General features: G+C 39.4%; 1 protein-coding gene across 3 annotated transcripts in view; it reads right to left on the minus strand.

The window, feature by feature from the left end:
- LOC128125337 (cytochrome P450 2C25-like) overlaps positions 1–17,104 on the minus strand; it is a 31,130-nt gene extending 14,026 nt beyond the window's left edge. Inside the window, exons 1-6 of one of the 3 annotated variants that reach the window (XM_052762638.1) lie at positions 16,937–17,104; positions 15,213–15,375; positions 14,925–15,053; positions 8,734–8,894; positions 5,317–5,493; positions 2,969–3,110 (exon numbers count right to left, since the gene is read on the minus strand). In XM_052762638.1, coding sequence (XP_052618598.1) covers positions 2,969–3,110; positions 5,317–5,493; positions 8,734–8,894; positions 14,925–15,053; positions 15,213–15,375; positions 16,937–17,104 — 940 coding nt within the window. The remainder of the gene's footprint in view (positions 1–2,968; positions 3,111–5,316; positions 5,494–8,733; positions 8,895–14,924; positions 15,054–15,212; positions 15,376–16,936) is intronic. The other 2 variants (XM_052762640.1, XM_052762641.1) reach the window with 2 other exon arrangements.
- Between the last annotated feature and the right edge of the window lie 4,100 nt (positions 17,105–21,204).

A 21,204-nucleotide genomic window follows, 5' to 3' on the forward strand; every position in this document is an offset into this window, starting at 1 on the left:
AACTCATGCAATGAGCACAGGACCCGGTCCCACTGCCTGGATGCCTCCCAAACAGATCAAGCCAATCGACTATCTCACCCATTCAGAGGGCCTGATCCAGTTGGGGACCCCTCAGCCATTGGTTCATAGTTCATGTGTTTCCATTCATTTGGCTATTTGTCCCTGTGCTTTATCCAACCTTGATCTCAACAATTCTTGCTCATATAAACCCTCCTCTTTCCTACTAATTGGACTCCCGGAGCTCCACCCGGGGCCTAGCCATGGATCTCTGCATCCAGATCCCTCAGTCATTGGATGGGGTTTCTAGCACGACAACTAGGGTGTTTGGCCATCCCATCACCAGAGTAGGTCAATTTGGGCTGTCTCTCGACCATTGCCAGCAGTCTATTGTGGGGGTATCTTTGTGGATTTCTGTGGGCCTCTCTAGCACTTTGCTTCTTCCTAGTCTCATGTGGTCTTAATTGTAATTACATAAATATTATTCATTATCATGAAAATTATGATTATTTTCCGTTATTAACAGTCCCCTTGATAAATGGATACATTTTCATTTGTTTGTTTTTAATGTAATTGTTTATTGATTCTTTGGGAATTTCACATAATGCACCCCAAACCCACTCATTTCCCAGTCCCTCCATATCCACCCATTCTCCCAAAGGAAAACTTAAAAAGAAATAATAAAAATAAGAAATAAAAATACAAATAAGAATATTAATTAAAAAAAAAAAACAACTTTGATCCTCTGACTTTCCCGACTCTCCATCCCCTCTTCATTTTTCTTAGTGGCACGAGAAGGTGCTGTATATCAGGCAGTATATCCTTTTGTTCAAACGGCTTTACTTGCAAATGTCCATTGTGTATTGCATTATTGGTCAGGTTCAAGGCCTCTGGCTTCTGTCTGGTACAACATCTGTTGCTTCAAATCATGGAGATGCTGTGGCTACGGTTCCACAAGACCAGTCTTGTCACACACTCCAGCAGGTCACAGATGGGGTAGATGTTGTGGAGGGCCACCTCAAACCCTAGATGTGTACCTGGGTGGTAGCTAAGTTGGTCACTCTGGGCTGCTGGGTCCACTCCCCTCAAGTGAAGGGCAGAGCCAGCTTTCCCACTTCCGTGGTGAGGGATGGTCCTACTGCAACAGGGGTTTGTATTGACCATAGGTGGTGACCCAGAATGCAGAAATCTGGCGGCCTTTGGTGGCAACATAAGCCATTTTCACTTGTTTGTAATTTCCATTTCTTGACTTAGATTTATGTTGGAAATTTAGGTGAATATTTTTCAATGCTGGGAATATATGCTCAATTAAAAGGAGCATTAGACTATAAATTGTTTCTCTTTCATCTTTCATTTTTTGTTAAACACCTACAGCACCCATATGGTAAATGTTGAGTTGGGAGCTTCCCAGACCTGGTACCCTGCAATCTCTCTGATACTCTTACCCTCGCACAAGAGCAGTTCAGAATCCAGGAGTCCATGACTAACTGTGACTTTACTCACAAACAATCTCACAAATTTCATGAAGAAATGGAAAATTGGACAAAAATTATAGCAAATCTGGAGCTTTTATCTGCCTTTCATTTTGTAAAATAATAAGAAACCAGCTGATCTTGATAATTCTGGTGTAGGCTCAATGAGAATAGTTTATATGAGACTCGGGGATCTCCCTGAAGGGTTTTATGCTTCTATTCACTCCTGAAACTCCATGTGTGTGCCCTGGGTGAATGTTTTGAATCCATTCTTATTAATATGTGGAAAACATTTTCTATTAATGTGGTGAAATATGGAGTGCTGATTTATTCCTTTTGTATGGAGGATAGATCTCGCTGCTCACATTGATGGAACAAGGCACTGAAAGGGCTCTGAGAGCCAGAATTCTGGGACTCAAATGTTGCTGATCTCCCCTTTTATCCCTATGCATTGCTCATTCCCTGTCAATCACCAATGTCTAGAGTAAAGGGCTTCTTAGACTCAGTTTCCTTTAAGAATTTTATTTTCTTGGAAGGGAGGGTCACCTGCTGAATGGGAATAGGAAAAGAACCTCAGCAAGGCCAGCATCTGGTACACAACTTTTTTCTCTACTTAAACTTCTATTGCTTTGAAATAGGAGTCTTTGCTGGTCTGTAGATGTAGATCCACAGCTTGTTTGTCTTACTACATGCATGTTCATCTAACATTTATGTTTCAACATCATCTTTCCTGATCTATATTTTTCTCATTCCTCATACTATTGGTTCAGTAAATTGGTGAAGCCTTCTTTGCTGTTTATTGTTATCTCTTCCTATCCTAGAAATAAAAATTTTGATTCACATTTGTGTTTTTATAATGTAGTATATATTGGGCACAGGAGGGAAGGTGTGTTTCATATATGCTGGACTACAGGATCTATTTTAAAGTACAGTATAAAAGAAAACACTATTGGTATAGTTGAAAAAAATCATTGTTTAACAGAAGTTTAAGGAAATGGACTTCTGAAGTGAAAAAATTCCTTAATCTACATTTTCTGCATTAATGGAAAAATGTTTCTAGAGAATCTAAATATTTTGAACACTTCTCAGAATGCACATTTCTCAGCCAGACTCAGTATATTCTGGGCTTTCTGCTTATGCTTCTGTGAGGTGAATTTTCTTTTCTCCACCCAAAGTTAGATTCATCAGATTGAGGAAAGGAAGCTGAAAGATTTTAGGTGATCTGAAGACATATCTTTTAAGAATAAAAGAACATGTATTCACAAGACAATATATCCAGGCTATGTATGTCATAGTTTACCTTCCAGATCACTCACACACTGACCAGAATTTTATTGCTTTTCCTGTAGTCTGTTTCTCTTAGTCATGCTGTTCTTTAGAGCCAGTGTGTGGCACAGAAGGTGAGGGACTGAGACTTCTCTAAGCATAACACACAGGACACTAGCAGAGTCTTTCCAGCATCTTATAGGCCTGCTATGGGTCATCACCTGAGTCCTCACCTGTGACATGTGGGTGCTTCAGCAGGAGCAGGAGAGCATATCTCAGTGTTGTGCTCGTTGTCTCTGTCCCAGCTGAAAAGAGATCACTCACAGTGGCTGCCAGATGTTCAAGTGTAAATTCTGATTGTTGACTGTGGTTTTCCTAAAAGTAATTTGATGCAATAATTATAGATTATTTATCAGCACATGTGATTACAATGGCTTTACAGTTTTACACAGTTTATACAGTTTATATATTTGTTACTGAAAGTGTAAAATTTAAAGTAAAACTCCATAGCTCATCTTCCAAATGGTTGTTCTAATTGTATAGAAATTTATTGAGTTGCATAGATTTGGGGTCTAGTTAATTTGACATGATGTTTTATTTACTTGCAATTATTTTATAATGAGACTTCTACAAAATGTTTGTTTTATATTGTTGCCAACAAAAATCCTGGAACATAGAGTAGAGGAGAAACTAACATACAATTTCAAAGACTATGCCACAGATTTTTATAATTTTTGCTTTCACCCTAATTCCTTACTAGCCTAACTTTTGTACTGATATGATTATTTGCACATAAGTGTGTACAGTTTTGTACTTCTGTGCCTTAAAAAAACATAAATGAAACATTTTATTTATTATCTATTTTCTCCCATAAAAATATCTGAAGAAGAATTTTGGTATGTCTAATCTTCAGATATGCAGATTCATATAAAAAAATGAAGGCCGTATGGTGAAGAACAGTGGAGGACATTTGACTCTATCTCTGGGAATTCTCTATTAAACTAAGATGGGTCTGTAACGAGATCCTTTGTCCTTGAGTTAAATAAACCCATTATTTCTTAGCACATTAATAACTAGATTTCTTCTTACTTTTAAAAAGTACTATATCCTTGCATTTTACCCCACATTTCTTATCCATCTATCCATCCATTGATGATTCTAGATTGACTATCTCAGTGACTTTGAGAAATACAGTAGGAAACAAACACGAATGTGCAGGTGCCTTTTCCATATGCTGATATACTTTGGATATAAGCGCAGAAGTAATTTACATGGGTCCCATTACAGACACACAGAGAGAGATAGAGTCCAGGAGACCCCTGACATTGTTTTCTACAATGGCTGTAATAATCGACAGTCCTATCAAAGTAATATTTAGTGTCCTTCTCATTACATTATCCACCAGCAGTTTTGTTTTCTTTGAAAAAGTTCTACTGTTACTACTGTAGTATACAATCTCATTGTGGTATTATGTGTCCTTGCAGATGGAAAATGGCATCCATGATTGTGTTGGTTATTTGAATTTATTCTTTGAAGGACAATATCTAAAACTATGGGGGAGCTTAAAATGAATAACAAAAAGATATGAAAATGGCACACTGTAAAATACTTTAAGGACTACAAACTATGACCAAGTGGTAATTACCCCCAAATTCTATAGTTACTTTAAAAAAATCAGTCACCATAATATAACACATTATTAGAACAAAAGAAACAAGGGCACATAGTCACTACAATTGACACAGGAACTGGATCTTATGAATTTAAAAGGTGCAAACTGACAAAATAATCTGTCAAAAGAAAGCAGCAACATCAGGGGACTCAGATGCTGGGATATTAAGTACTGTTACTCAGTTGCAGTAATGAAGAACTCAGGGTAGTAGACTGCTAGCAAAGGACAATCTAGGATCAGTGGAGTAGAATCTATGCCCACAGCCAAACCCAAACATCTACAGCAGCTGGTTTTTACTGAGTCCCAAGGAAATTCAATGGAAAATTGTCTTTTGAATAAACTACACAATGCCAATGCAAATCATGCTGATAGGATACCCAATAGATATCAATCCTTAACCCCTTTTGGTGAAAATTCACTTTAACTTGTACTCAAAGCCTCATTCTTCTATACACCTACTCTTTCCCACCACATACCTCTCCATACACTACTTAGTGCTTCTGAAATTAACTCCTATATCTATCATTTTAAAATAAACACTATGGCCAGATCAATTTTAATCCACTTGACATGCAAGAAATCTAGCCATACTATGTGCATTTATGGTGCCAATTTTCACACTGCCATGATAGTTGGTTATTTTCTACCTAATAAGAATTTTTTCCCATCTTACCTGCTCTTTGTATTATTTTTCTCCTCAGCAACACTTTTTAAAGAACAGAGGGAATGTGCTCCAGTTAACAACTTTCCTTTATGTAATCAGTATTCGTATGACACATTCCAGCACATAATAAATACTAAAACTGTTTTTAAAATGCTGCTGACTTAAATCATCTCTGACAAACATTTCAGTGTTCAATAAATCACAAATAGCTGAAGCAGTGAAATAAATTAACATTAACATTTTACCTGCTCTTGTTTAATCAGGTAATAATCAATAAAATCTCGAGGGTTTGCAACATTCAGTGATTCCTGATGTTCTTTTATTTTCTCCAAAAGGTAACTTCTATTATAATCAACATTTTTCAAAAATTTTTGATGACTTCCTGGACAATAGTCAATTAGTGAAGGGAAATTATTGCAGACCTACAAAATCGACCAAGAATTTTTTTGTTAGGATGTATTGTTTTAATTTCAATTGTGTGTGTGGTGTGTGTATACATGCATAACTGTGTGTGCCATCAATGTGTGGGTGCCTTGAAGGCCAAAGCTATCAGATCCCCTGAAGCTAGTGGTTTTGATACACCTTATATGGATGCTGAAATTTGGATTCAGGTCCTTTGGAAGAAGAATGCATACTCTTTAACCACTGATCCATCTCTCCAGCCCTGGCCAAAGAACTTTTTAAATGAACAGATATGAGGAAATACACATATCTATAATATATATCAAGACCAATTTTGGTTTATAGATTCAGGCATGAATGAAAAATGGTGTCCAACATAAGGAGGAGATGTTTATTTCATGAATGTAACAATTCCAGGTGATAGTAGAGAGATTTGGGGGAGAAATTCCTGCCCCAAAATCAAGAATTATAATCAAGTTCCCACATTCATGAATCCTTTTTAGTATAAAGCATAATTATGAAAATTCACTGAAAGCTTATACCATTTATTCCCCAAAATGAAATATATGATGTAAATTACTGTCATTTACAGTTTTTATATGATGGCAGAAGTGAAGAGAGTTGGGCAAATTATTTATAGCATAAAAGTAACACATACATATTTAACTCCTGTAAACCAGCCTATGACATGAAATTAGTATTCAGAAGTGGGTGAGCCTCCAAGAGGCTTTGAAAGCAAATGTGTACCATAGCCCTTAGGTGTTTCTCTATGATCATAGTCATTCTTTCTTTAACTTTCTTTTTATTTATTCTTTGTGTCCCTCATATCATGCATCTTGATCTCACACACCTCCTCATCCCCTCATATCCACCCTCTGCCCTTACATCCCCCCCAAAATAAAATAAGATAAAATTTAACAGAAAAAAAAGAAAAATTCCTCGTGGAAGCTGTAGTGTAACACAGTGAGTCATGCAGTACCCCCTATTATCCACATATCTTTACTTGCAAGTGTTCACTGCAAATAATCATTGGTCTGGCTAAAGGCCTCTGTGTTTTGCTACACTATAAATACTGATATCTCAATGAGTGTCTTCTTGGATATCCTGTTTCTGCCCTGTGCTGTGAAGATCTTGCAGCCCTGGGTCTGCAGGACTAGGCCCTCCACATGCTCCAGCAGATCACAGATGGGGTGGATGTTGGGTTGGGCCAACTCATAATCCTTTTTCTGAGCCTGAGAAGATGCAATATTTGCCAGGCCTTCAGTTCTCCACCATCCTCAGGACCAAGGTGAACTCTCTGGCATAGCCCAAGTTAGTTCACCCCTTATAGCAATGAGCTGCTTTCATGCCCTCAGAGTTGGCTCTCCCACACTTACACCATCAGGGCCTGCTCTATCTACTGTGTTACCCAGTCAAGGTACAGTGGCCACTCTCCCATGTGCTACAGCTGGTGAAGGGCAGGGACAGCTTTCTCACCTGCCACAGTCTGTGACGAGGAGGAGAGAATTTCTCCCCAACCTATACTACCATAAGACAGATGAGGGGAGGGCCCAAAACTCTTGCTCACATTCTCTTGGCTGGTTCACACTCAGCACATCCTTCCCTACCTCAATAGCTCTGCTGTACTGCTCAGGCAAGGTGCAGGGCTCACTTTCTCAGGGGCTGAAGCTGGTAAGGGGTAGGATCAGCTCCCTCACCCACCACAGATGGCAAGGGGAGGTCATTTTTCCCTTTCCCTCTCCACCACATGACAGATAATGGAGGTGTGGCCAGCTATCCCATTCTCACACCCTCAGGGCCAGCTTACCCATGCCTCTGCCAACAGGGTCAGCTCTACTGTGCTACCCAGGCTAGGAGTATGGCCTGCTTAACTGAGTGCTGCGGATGATAAGGGTGAGGGTCAGCTCCCTCATCTGCCTCAGGCTGCAAGGAGTGAAGAGTAAAGGGGGCATTTCTATCCCAACCACACCACAACTTCACTATCTCCCACACTCACAACTTAGGGGCTGACTCACCTACACCCCTGCCAACAGTGTTGGCTCTACTCTGCTGCCCAAGCAAAGTGCAAAGTCTGCTCTCCTGAGTTCTGCAGCTGGTGGGGTCAAGGGCAGCTCTCCCACTCTTATAATATCAGGGCCAGCTCTCCCACCTGTACTTGGGGAATATCTTTCCCCTGTGCATGCTACCATATATCAGATGAGGGGCAGGATCAATGTCACATTCTTGGTGCTGGCTCACCCTACCCATGTCAAAAAGATCAACTCCACTGTGCTGGCCATAGGAGGTATAGGTCCTGATCTCCCTAGTGATGTAGAAAGTGGGGGGGGGGGGCAAGGCCAACTGTACACTGATCCCTTTTCTTTTGGGGATCAGTGGTATCACAGCCATGGACATCAACACAGACTATGACTGCAATAGGGACATGAACCCAGACATGGACCTTGGAAGCATCAAAAGCCCAGACATCACCTTGGCCCTGGGTAGCAATCAAGTCACCCACCTCAGCCCACTGCTCACTGCTTTCACCTCTTCAGATACGCCTCTGTCCACATGACATGAACCATTCCATCTCTCTCTTTCCCATATCACACTCATCATAGTAGTGCCCAACTGACTGAAACCTTGCTGCACTGGGCAGTCCAGATCACAGCCATTCTTTATGGATAGTTCAGGAGATGCCAGTTCAGTCTAGGATAACTCTGAGAAGATGTGTGGGCCACACAGCATTAAACCACTCATCTTCTTATTTCTAGCTTTCATCTTGTCAACTAGGATTCCAGCTGACATATCAAACCACTGAAACTACACAGTGTTTCCTGGCAGATTTCATTGCCATTAATGTTCTTATTCTTTTAAGAAAATATTTTTATAAACAAAAATATTCCTGCCTAGTAATATGATGAGGATATGTTTAATAATAGAAAAGAGGATGATAATTATGCATAGAAGAATATCCTGTGAACAACTGACCACATTTCTAGATGTGAGTGCAATAATACTTTATACAAACAGTTCTGTGGACAACAGTTGGAAAATCAATGGATAGAGAACTAGCAGGCTTGAGCCAACCTGGCATTTGCCTTTCAGTTTTGCTATTTGTATAGCAAATGGCTTAGACTTGCCTTCCAGATATTCCTTCCATAATATACTATTCAGAACCATGGTATCATCTCATCTTACTTCTTGGTCTATATTGAATTTCAACTATGAAAATGAAAGATTATTTGTATGTTCTAAAAAGGAAAAGATCTTGACTTCACCTGCAACCAGGGGGAGCTCAGAATCCTGATATTCTCTTCCATTTTTTCCATCAAGTTAAGAAAATCCTGATCTTTATAATCAAAACGATTCTGGAAAATAATGGAGCAGATGACATTGCATGGAGCACAGCTCAAGATGAAGGTGGGATCACAGGGTGCGCCTGAAGAATTAGAAACAATTAGAAAAAATACCTTTAAAATATACAAAGAAGACATTTTGCTTCTGTTAATAGGTAAAAAGAGTCCTTAGAAGTTTTAAATCATATCTTATCTACAATTTTACTAACAGCTAAGCATTTGCTATATATAGAATAACATATTACTTTAATCTTAAAAATGAGTTGCCCACAACCTCACTACTTAAATAAGAACAGATCAAATCTGTTATACAAATTTTTACACTTTTATCTGATACTTGAAAGAAAACAAAAGGTTTATAAACCTAAAATTTCTAGTATTCAGAACAGAATTGTTCCTTACTGGAATGCCTAATTGTCATGCAACACTGGGATTTAAATAGAGGAGTGTGCACCTGGAAGATCTGCAGCCACAATGAGTAACCAAGGAAGCAAGTATTGATCCAAGGAAGGAGGAAATGGCAACACTGCAGAAGAGTTCTGGTATGAGAAGAAAAAATGGGGAGAATTCCTCCTCCTCACAGGACAATAATGTGTAATCTTAAGAACAGCCACTCCCATGTGGATTTGTTTACATTACTAAATAAAAGGAAAGGTTTTATTGTACAGTTAAATTCCAAGAGGGGGAAACAACATGAGTGTTGTAATAGAGAATTCTCTTTTCTCATTTGATCATTTAAAACAATACATTTTGCTCCACAGGAAGTAAATGCAGTATTTGAAAAGTAGACACAAATTATAACAAGGTCAGTGCTAGACAGATAGCTCTGCATTCAAAGAACTTGCTGCTGTTCTAGAGGACCAAAGTTAAGTTCTGAGCATCCTCTTGGTAGCTCATAACAGTCTGTAATTCTCAGTTCCAGGGGAGTCTGACACAATTTTCTCACTTCTGCGGCACCAGGCACACAAGTGGTGCACACATGGATGTGCAGGCAAACATTTTTTTTAATTAAGAATTTTTTAATTTTTTTACAATCAAGGATCCCCCTCCTCCCTCCTCCAGCCCCTCCATTCTCCCCCTCCCAAGCCACCCCATTCCCTCCTACAAGAATGTACCTCCCATGGGTAGGTACAGTTACCAGAGGCAAGTCCAAGCCCCTACCCCTGCCTCAATGCTTTGTGAGGTGTCCCATCATAAGTGGTGGGCTCCAAAAAGCCTGTTCATGCACCAAGGATTGATTCTGATCCCACTGCCAGGGGGCCCCTTAAGCAGATCAAGCTACACAGCTGTCTCTCTATAGGGGGGCAGGCCAACATTTTAAAAAATATTTCTTATTTAATTTTCTTTTTCATTTTTACATACCAATCACAGTTCCCTCTGCCTCACCTTCTCCTGCCCCATCCCTCATTTCCCCCTCACACCACTGCTCATTCACTCATCATAGGGGGTAAGGCCTCCCTTGGGGAGTCATCACAGGCTGGTGTACCAAGCTGGGTCAAGACCAAGCCCCTCCCAACCTGCATCAAGGCTGAGCAAGGTATCCCACCATAGGCAATGGGCTCCAAAAAGCTGGTTCATGTACTGGGGATAAGTCCTGATCCAACTGCCAGAGGCCACATTTATGCACATAAAATAAAAATAAGTGATCTTTTTAAGTATAACAAAGAAGGCTGGGGGAGTATACAATAGAAAAATGGGAATGGGGTGGCCAGAAAGGTGATAGTAGGTGAGCATGTTCAAAGCACATGGTACACTGCTATGAAATGTCTTTATGAAGCCCAGACTATATGGAGTATGATTAGCAATAATGTTTATTTTTTAAAAGAAGTAAACAATGATTATGTTCTATCAAACTCTACACAGCATATTAGTGCAAAAGTGTGGTTTGCAGTTTTGTAAACATTTTCCAATCGCTATTATCAAATTACTATGCTGATATAATGCTTAAAATTTGTGTATCACACGTGTATGATATTACAGGTCAAAAACTCATAAGGAAATTTCTTTCTCTAGATTTTATTATTTATGTGCATGTGTTAAGGGAGTGTGTGTGTGTGTGTGTGTGTGTGTGTGTGTGTGTGTGTGTGTGTGTGTTATATATGTGGGGTGGCTAGGAGAGCATGTCAGATCTCATGGTGCTGCCTGACACAGGCAGTGGTTGCTGTTTGGATTTGGCCACTCCTCCAGCTGCATGACCATGCATGCGCAGTTCAGTAGCTAAGCAAGCGGTCTTCGTCTTATGTCATCAGTACACTGCGAGATTGCACAAATACGCACAGCACAGTCATGCAATCAGGGCATGCATGGTGTAGCTCTGTAAGCCCACCTGCGCATGTGCACGGGAATCCTTAAAATGCCAGACATAGACTCCTCTCTTCTCTGTTCTCTCCTCCCTCCACTCTCTATCTCTTTCTCTTTGCTCTCTGCATAGGCTTCTTCCCCAGGTGTGGTTCTTTTGTCCCCCCCACCCCTCGCCCTTTCTCCTAATAAAGCTCTGATACTGGGTTATGTTGTGGCTCATGCCTCATGACCTTTCTGCATGTTAACCAGTGCCGCTTAACATTTTTTTAAAACAATAGTGGCACACACCTTTCCAGCACTCAAGAGTCAGAGACAGATGGAACTCCGTAGGTTTGAGGCCAGACTAGCCTATAGAGTGAGTTCCAGGACAGCCAGAGCTACACAGAGAGATCATGTGTGTTGTAATGTCTCCCAAATTATCTGCAGTTTTAACTATTTGGTGCATCTTTCTCTTTCGGGTAATTTGATTTAAAAATCTGGTTAATCGTTTCATACAATCAACTCTTCGTTGATTCTCTGCATTTTTGTTTGTTTTTACACCGTTAATTTATTTCATTCTTGATTTTTATTATTTCCTCTTGTTACGTCTTCGTTATTGTTTTGATTTGAGAAAAGAACAGCCCTGGCTATCCAGGAATTTATTATGTAGATCATTCTGGCCTCAAACTCACAGTTATCTACCTGTGTCTAACTCCTGAGTGCTAGGATTCAAAGCATGCACCACCATACCCAGCCTTCTTCCTATCTAACTTCTTATGGTATTATTTATTCATTATGTTTGAAGATTTAAGGTGTGTCATTAAGTTATTAATTTTAGATTTCTAAAATTTTTGATACAGGCTAGCTCTCATAGTGCTGGAAGGTACTATGTGGGCTACAAGAAGAGAAAAGTAATGATCAATATCACCCAGACATAAACTCTGCAAGTAACAAAAGCAACTTGCCTGGCAAGACATATCAACTGGTGCCACAGTGAGCATGAACACCATGGAGGTTACAAACAACATTATTTTTGGTTTAATCCTGTTTCATGAGATAAATCCTATACTTGGCACCATTATCAGGTCAAGGCGCTGTGCCTAGACATATCATCAACTTTAAGGGAGAATCTACTATCACTCTGCTAAATTGACATACTATTAATCAACTTCAAATAAATTACAGTAATATCTATGGATTAATGCATCTCTCAACCCATATCAGCCAAGCTCCTATTTGCAGTAGGTGATGATTAACACAGAGACCCATAGCTACTGAAGGCACAGAGCAAAAAAGACTATGGAATGCTCAGCCATAAATAGGATATCTGTATCTCACTGCTGTTTCCTAAGGCTGAGGGATCATTACAGAAGAAGGGACAGAAAAAGGCAGAGGTGGTGGGTGACTAAAAGGAAACAGTGTCTCCTGAACACATAAAGACATCAGCACTAGTCAATTTAAAACAGTTGTGACAACATTCACAAGACCCATGTAAGTTTAAACAAGACTAATTCACAGTATGGAGAGAAGTGGGTACAAAATCCCACCAACAGTCAAGAAGCTTCTGGCAGTACTTAGCTCTCAAAAGAAGGTGAGTCAGTGTTAAGTTCTACCCCTAATATAGGTGTTATTGGCAATCATTAGTTTCTGGAAAAGGAAGGGTAAATTTTCTCTTAGAGTATAGACCCTGATAAATCAACCATGGATTGGTAGAAAGTCACACATACAAGAATATTTGAACAGCACAAATTGGCCTTTGTGGAAAAAATTATAAAAAAAAAACAGTCAGGAAGAAAAGGTGGGTAGATATGGGAAGAATTAGAGGAGGGAGGAAGAATGTGATCAATAATGAGACAACTTTATGGGGCTAGTGAGGTGATGGGCCTTATAAAAGTATCTACTATAGGGTTTGCTTGACCAGCATAATTCTTTACTACATTCTAAGTCATATCCTTGTATGCATAGGTAAGTGTAGCTACCACCCCTTATTAAAGAGATCTCTTTCTACAGCAAAGGGAGTCCATCCTAGAGCCACAGTTGGATATAAAGCAGACAACAGATTGTGGGAATCCCAGCCTCAACAGATACAAATACATCACAACTCTTACATCTCTGACTCAGGAAACATCACAGAAGAGGAGGCAGAAAGATTGTAAGAACCAGAATATCAAGAAGTCTACTACTAAACTTTCTGTCCTAGAAACGATTGGAAAACAAGAAAGGAAAAATGGCAAAATCAATAGATGTGATAATATGGAAAGAAAAATTTTCACAGAGTCCTTCCCCAAAACAGGGAACTCCACACAACTAATGACTCCTGGGGTAAGGATAACTATCTTCTCCAAAGCTTAAGCTTTCTTATTGGTTGTCCAAGTGCAGAGTGGTCATCCCTGAAATCATATGTATCATATCCAACAACAAAGAGTACCTGAGAGTTTTTACACGTATGTGCACATGTATATACATATATACAATAATAAAGAAAAAGAGACTATCAACTTGAGATTGTGAAAGACGTGAGAAGGGAAAAGGGAGGGCATTTGGGAAGGGATAGAAGGAGAAAGGGGGAATTATGTAATTCTATTTCAATTTAAACATATTTTTAAACAAGTACTAAATTCTGAAAGCACTAACAAAAATTTTCTAAAATGATCATATATGTCAAACACAAAGGAGGTTTGGTGGATATTAAAATAAAGAGACAACACAAAGTAGGGTAGAGAAAAGTGGAAGTGTATCTCAGAGTAGTTGGTAGCTGATCACAATCAAAATATTGTGTAAGAGTCACAAAGTAATAAAAATTTTAAACAAATAGCAATACAATTTTGATAACATGCTATAGTAGATACAATAATCGATGAAAATTCTATTACACTCGGTTAAGAAATGAAAACCACTAGTGTGGCTGCTCATCTCTGCACATCTTCCCATCATGATCTCGATGTTCCCCGCCATCAGAATCCCTTCTCTCTCTCATCCACTGGATTCCCAGATTGCTCAGCTGGGCACCTGGCTGTGGATCTCTGCATCTGCCTCCATCAGTCACCAGACAAAGGCTCTATGATGACAGAGTATCCACAAGACTGTTGGAGCCCCCACGGGACAGGACTAGGCCCTCTGGATACAGAAGACGGTTGTTTGGCTTGAACTGTTTTGGGGGACACCCAGGCAGGGGGATCAGGATCTGTCCCCAGTGCATGGGCAGGCTTTTGGGAGCCCAGTGCCTGTGGTGTGACACCTTGCTCAGCCTTGGTGCAGTGGGGGAAGGGCTTTGACCTACCTAGGCTCAGTGTGCCAGCCTCTGCTGACTCCCCATGGGAGACCTTGATTTGGGGAATGTGGGGATGTGGGGTGGTTTGGGACGGAGGGCTGGGAGGTAGGAGGAGGGAGGAAGTGGGATCTGTTTGTGGTATGTAGAGTGAGTAGAAATTTTCTAAATAAAGAAAAATGAAAAAGAAAAAAAAAGAAATGAAAACCGTAAATCACATCATTGTTACCCAGGATTGTAAATATTGACCTACAAGAAACCCGGCACTGCTCAATTAATTTGGTTAAACCTCTGTAAATCAAGAAAATGAAAACAAATATCCTCTGATTGGGCATTGTCACCATTATCAATAGTACTTATTCTGTGATCCACAGAATGATCCACAAAGAAAAATTACACTTGTGCTAATGGGAAATGCATAGTTCTGCAGCTCAGGAGAAAATTAACATGAAACCTATATTCACTGTCTCTGTTTAAAAACAAAGAAAAATTTAGCATAGAATATGATCAACATGACATACACACATACCTAGACTAAGATACAAATGCATAAACTTACACTTACCATTGGTTTTCCTCAGTTCCTCCACAAGACACTGTGCTTCCTCCTGAACACGGTCCTCAATGGTCCTTTTACCCATGCCCAAATTCCGCCTTATCTCTTTCCACCTGCTTCCATTGCTAAAAATAATGCCTAAACGAAATGGTAAAACACTAGAAATAGATGAAAGATCTGATGGGTGGAAACAACAGAGAGGTCCAAAGTGTACCTAAGGAAGAAGTCCACACCTTTTATCTTCACTTCCACTGTAAACACTGTGCAGCACTCACATGAATGTGTACAACTACTTACCAAGGCCTTTAGAAACTCTATCAGCTATTGGAAAGCTTCCTCTTCCAGCAAACTCCTCCCCATGATCAATCAGAGCTTCCTTCACTGCTTCATACCCATGCAACACAACAGTGGGCTTCCTGCCCAAGTACAAGGTGAACACAGGGCCATAGACTTTTGAAAGCTGGAAATAGGAAAGAAAAGTGTAAATATAAACAAAAAAAGTCACTTTAATCTCCATGGAGTCAACCTCATTCACACTGGTATTATCAGTGTTTTATCGGTATTTTAATTTTTTTTTATTCAGGTGAAACTGAGCCTCAAATGGTTCTGAAGCCTATTTTTATCACACTATGGAGAGTATCAGTTATTGATCGCCTACAGTGAACCCTGTAATGGCTCAGAGCTCACGTAGTTGTTATATAAGTATTACAACAAATTTTCACATTAAAACATTAAGCAGGAAGCTGGCAACCAGAACTCCATGTAGGCCACCCACCCGCATACTGACTGCCCTCACTCCCTCAGTGCCTAACCACCCTACCACAATCACCCCTCCCATCCTACCTACCATGTCCCAGTCCCCCAACTCCGGCAGAATTGCCCTGTTTGAACAGAGGCCACTCCACTGTGACCTACAGAAGTCCAGCCTACAGGTGTGGAGACCCTCTCCTCAAACACAGGCCACTCCAGCCAGAAGACCAGAGAAGAATCAGAAACCAAGGAACAAAACACCCATACTAGGAAACACATACTTCTTTATTTACAGATTTAATGCTATACATCAAACTTCTAATGCCATATTTACAGGTTTAGAAAAACAATAGAAGACTGCATAAGGGACCACAAAGAACCAATAATAGTCAAAGCACTCCTAAGGAGTAAAAACACTGTAGGTATATCAATACCTGACCTCAAATTATATTATATAGCCATAGTAATATACACTGTCTGTTACTCACAAAAAAAATACACAAGTAGACCAATGAAATAGATGAAATGATGCAGAAATACAGCAACAAAGCTAGGCCCACTCATTTTTGAAATGTAAATTTGTAAGTCATCACAAATGATTCTGTTGAGCAGTCCAGATTTGGCAACTGCTACTACAAACACAGAGAGTGGGCACCACCGCAGCTGCACCACAGGCATGCAGTGTTTCCTGGAGAAACAGGCCCTTCTCTGGCAGCATTCTTAGCCCCAGACTTAGGTTTTGCAAAATTTAAAACTGGATATAAATATCACCACATATGCTGAAAGCTTGGCTTCTTTCTTGCATTTCTTGTGTTATTCTGTCTATTGGTAATTAGTTAAATTAGGGATCAGTTAGTTCTTTAGAGTTCAACATCAAATAGATAACCTCAATAAAATACATGTCTAAAGTTCTACCTGAGTTATTGAATAAAATATTACTCACTATTGACCTTCAACCAAAAATAATGGAAAAGGCTGCTTTTTGTTTTATTTTTAAGATAGTAAATATTCAAAAATTGTGCAATTTTATGGGCATTTTTTCTTTCTTCATAAAATACAGTGAAATAAATATCTTTTCATCTGAATCCACATTCATTATTGAATTCCTGACAAGATACACCTGTAAAACTTGTGAGGTACACAATACTTTGCAAGAGCTTTGACTTCGTGATTATTTATAGCAATATTCCTCTTATACTAGATTTTCATTTAAAACAGCTTTCAATTTATGTTCCTTATCAAGGTATTGGAAGAGCACAAAGAATACTTACATTGGTCAAGGATTGGCTGATGTTCTTTGCATCTATCTGGAGGAAATTGCCAATAATTGGGAGAGGGGTGGGACCAGGAGGGAGCTTTCTTCTCTCAGAGCTCTGTCTCCAGTGTGAGAGGAGAAGCAGACAGGAGAGACTGAGCACCAGGACCAGGACTGGCTCCATGGAGACACTTCTCACTGACACAACTGTGATCAGCCAGCATGGAGCCTTTATAACACTACCCACTGAATCAACATGTTCCTCACTGAAACGTCATTGATTGATCAATCAGAAAGCCATTAATCTCTCTCTCAAGTACACTTTGTGTTTTTGATAGAGAAAAATAAGATTTTCTTTACCCTTGTCCTTCTTTACAGGGTACACATCTAAATTTCTGGTTTAATGGTACTGATTGGTGTCTAAATAGTGCTAATAAAAATAAACAAACATATTTATAATGTACAACTTTCTTGAGAAGCAATAGATTAATATTGAGATGGAAAAAACTCCTCAACCTTTACATTCTCAGGTTAGTGACCAGTGACCAGGTGGGAATTTATGACTTATGGATAGTTTGTATATTTTATGAAATATATTTTTTAACAAAGTCTTATTATGTAGCATAGGTTGACCTCAAACTGACAATTCTTCTGCTACGTTGTACAAATGGCTACAAATATATTTATGTACCTCCATGGTCTTGCATATCTAAAATATTTCTTTGTGATATTAAACATTGGGGCATATTTTGATCAACAGCGGAGGCCCTACAGCTCCTTGTTTTATTCTTTGGCAATTTATAAAACTAAGATGACCAAAAAAAAAAAACTATCACTCACACATTTGGAATCAGAAAATATACATTAATCTTTTAGCTGAAGAAAGTTGTTTTTCAGTATTGTATAGTTCAACCATGAAAGACCATTTTTTAAAAGTAATGAGACTGAAAGAACTGTCAGTGTCTCACTGCTCATAGCTGGAATAATTTAGAAATCAAAGTGACTATGTAATGGGCATACTTACTCCCCTGGCTCTACCATAGATTCTTAAAGAAAGGTATTAGAATTCTCCCCATTCCACCAGTGCAGATGTAAAGAGGATAAGCACAGTAGTCTATAGAGACAGTAACAATAATTGATATGACCTAGGTCTCCCCAACAGCACTACCAAGTAGGTACCAAGTATTTAAATGCCTGAGCCTAAGAAGACATTTGGAACTTAACCCACCTCTTGCATTTGGTCCCCTTTTTGCACAAAAGCATTGAGTTTAATTATATCCATCACAATTTCTTGACTGTGCACTGTGGCACTATACTGATTGTAATCATTAACATTCACAGTAAACATGAATCTAGTTAATAATTATATCATCATTGTATTAACATAGAAGTCAGAAAAGTTGGCTCAAGTTTTGTAATCTTGCTCAAAGATTACAAAAATACCTTCAAAGAGAGCTAAGATAAACTTTGATAACCCAAAATCATGGTTATCCTAATTATTTACAATGACACAAGCAATATTTTGTTGCTCAAATCTTATTGCTCTAAAATCCCAAAGAATGGATTTGAATAAAATAGTCTCAGTAGATTTCTTTTCGTGCCTGGAGTGATACTTATTCTGGCACATTTATAAGTCAGCATGATGCTTTGGACAAACTTTTCCTTTTATAGAATATAAGAATCAAAGAACACTTAAAGAGAGATGGGCCTCTGCACTCAAATGGTCTGCATTTTGCTTTGTTTTTTAAGAAGAGAGCTGTTGGTGATGAATGGAGTATTACCAATCACTGTAACACAATCAAGATAAATTGACTATTGAAAAACTTTTTATTGACCCTTCATTACATTTTGTTTGTTAGCTTGTCTCTTCCTTTCATCAACATCACATAATTTTTAAAAATATTCTGGTATATTTATGAAAAATACTAGTACATACTCATCACATGATTGAATAGATTTCATAATGCCATTTTTATTCAAGTATATCATGATTGTGACATTATAAACACTCTTTCTTTTTTTTTTATTTTGCAATACAATTCAGTTTTACATATCAGCCACGGATTCCCTTGTTCTCCCCGCTCGCGCCCCTCTCCCCTTCCCCCCAGCCTACCCCCATTCCCACCTCCTCCATAGCAAAGCCTCCCCTGCGGACTGAGATCAACCTGGTAGACTCAGTCCAGGCAGGTCCAGTCCCCTCCTCCCAGACTGAGTCAAGCGACCCTGCATAGGCCCCAGGTTTCAAACAGCCAACTCATGCAATGAGCACAGGACCCAGTCCCACTGCCTGGATGCCTCCCAAACAGATCAAGCCAATCGACTGTCTCACCCATTCAGAGGGCCTGATCCAGTTGGGGACCCCTCAGCCATTGGTTCATAGTTCATGTGTTTCCATTCGTTTGGCTATTTGTCCCTGTGCTTTATCCAACCTTGGTCTCAACAATTCTCGCTCATATAAACCCTCCTCTTTCTCGCTAATTGGACTCCCAGAGATCTACCCGGGGCCTGGCCGTGGATCTCTGCATCCAGTTCCCTCAGTCATTGGATGGGGTTTCTAGCACGACAATTAGGGTGTTTGGCCATCCCATCACCAGAGTAGGTCAGTTCAGGCTGTCTCTCGACCATTGCCAGCAGTCTGTTGTGGGGGTATCTTTGTGGATTTCTGTGGGCCTCTCTAGCACTTTGCTTCTTCCTATTCTTATGTGGTCTTCATTTACCATGGTCCCTATTCCTTGTTCTCCCTCTCTGTTGTTGATCCAGCTGGGATCTCCCACTCCCCCAAGCTCTCTTTCCCTCGACCCTCGCTTGCCCTTCATTACCCCCACTCATGTCCAGGCTGTTCATATAGATCTCATCCATTTCTCCGTCATTGGGTGATCCCCATGTCTTTCTTGGGGTCCTGTTTTCCAGGTAGCCTCCCTGGTGATGCGAGTAGCAGTCCAATCATCCTTGTTCCACATCTAGTATCCTCCTATGAGTGAATACATACCATGTTTGTCTTTCTGAGTCTGGGTTACCTCACTCAGGATGATTTTTTCTAGATCCATCCATTTGCCTGCAAACCTCATGATGTCATTGTTTTTCTCTGCTGAGCAGTATTCCATTGTGTATATATACCACATTTTGTTTATCCATTCTTCAGTCGAAGGGCATCTAGGTTGTTTCCATGTTCTGGCTATTACAAACAATGCTGATATGAACATAGCTGAACAAGTGCTCTTGTGGTATGATTGAGCATTCCTTGGGTATATTTCCAAGAGTGATATAGCTGGATCTTGGGGGAGATTGATTCCCAATTTTCTAAGAAAGCACCGTATTGATTTCCAAAGTGGTTGTACAAGCTTTTATTCCCACCAGCAGTGGAGGAGAGTTCCCCTAGCTCCACATCCTCTCCAGCATAAGGTGTCTTCAGTGTTTTTGATCTTAGCCATTCTGACAGGTGTAAGGTGGTATCTCAGAGTTGATAAACACCCTTTCTTTAACATGTTGATGCCTCCTCATTCTGATTACCAGTCATCTTTCTCCTCTGAAATAGTCCCTCTTCAATGTCTAAGAAATTGCTCTCACTTGAATAAAAAGAAATAGTTTATTCTGGAGCCAAATATATGGGATGATAACTGAGAACACTGGGATGATGTTTCCCCCAATATACCTTGTTCCAACATGGGAACATTTTAAAAAAAAACATAACTGAAGATATTTTTCAAATTTATCTTTGGAAGCATTAGGTAAGGTGATTATAAAATATGGAGAAATCTCAGGAACAGGCCTCAGATAATTTCTTACATTCTTAGTATTTTAGTTTGTAGAAGCTAGGGATCTATTTATATATTCAAAAAGATTACCTAATAGTCACAAAGATGAAAGGCCATATAAAGAGTTAAGAAAAAATGACTACAAAGGAAGCTGAGATGGCCTGAGGTCATTTGATTCTAGAGTTGCAACATACTAGACTTCATAACACTGAAGTTCTTTTTTTTTCTGAAAACATACATTTATTAAACAAACTTGGACTCAGTATTGTTATTTTATCAATTAGACAGCAGAATTTTTTCCTAGGGAAAATATAGAGATATAAATAGCTATAAACAAAAACAACAGTAATTTTTTTAATTATGCAACAGTATTAGAAAATAAGAAGAGAAAAACAGACTTTTTCATTCCATATGATAAGTTCAGGTGCTCTGCAGTGTGGGGAGGGGGGCACACTTGCATAGTTCATATGGTACCTGTTACCACAGGAAGTCCTATGGTGAGGTCCCACATTCTGAGAAGAGCTGATGT

This window comes from Peromyscus californicus, unplaced genomic scaffold, assembly GCF_007827085.1.
Source record: "Peromyscus californicus insignis strain IS unplaced genomic scaffold, ASM782708v3 Scaffold_4__1_contigs__length_199733344, whole genome shotgun sequence".
Taxonomy (NCBI): domain Eukaryota; kingdom Metazoa; phylum Chordata; class Mammalia; order Rodentia; family Cricetidae; genus Peromyscus; species Peromyscus californicus.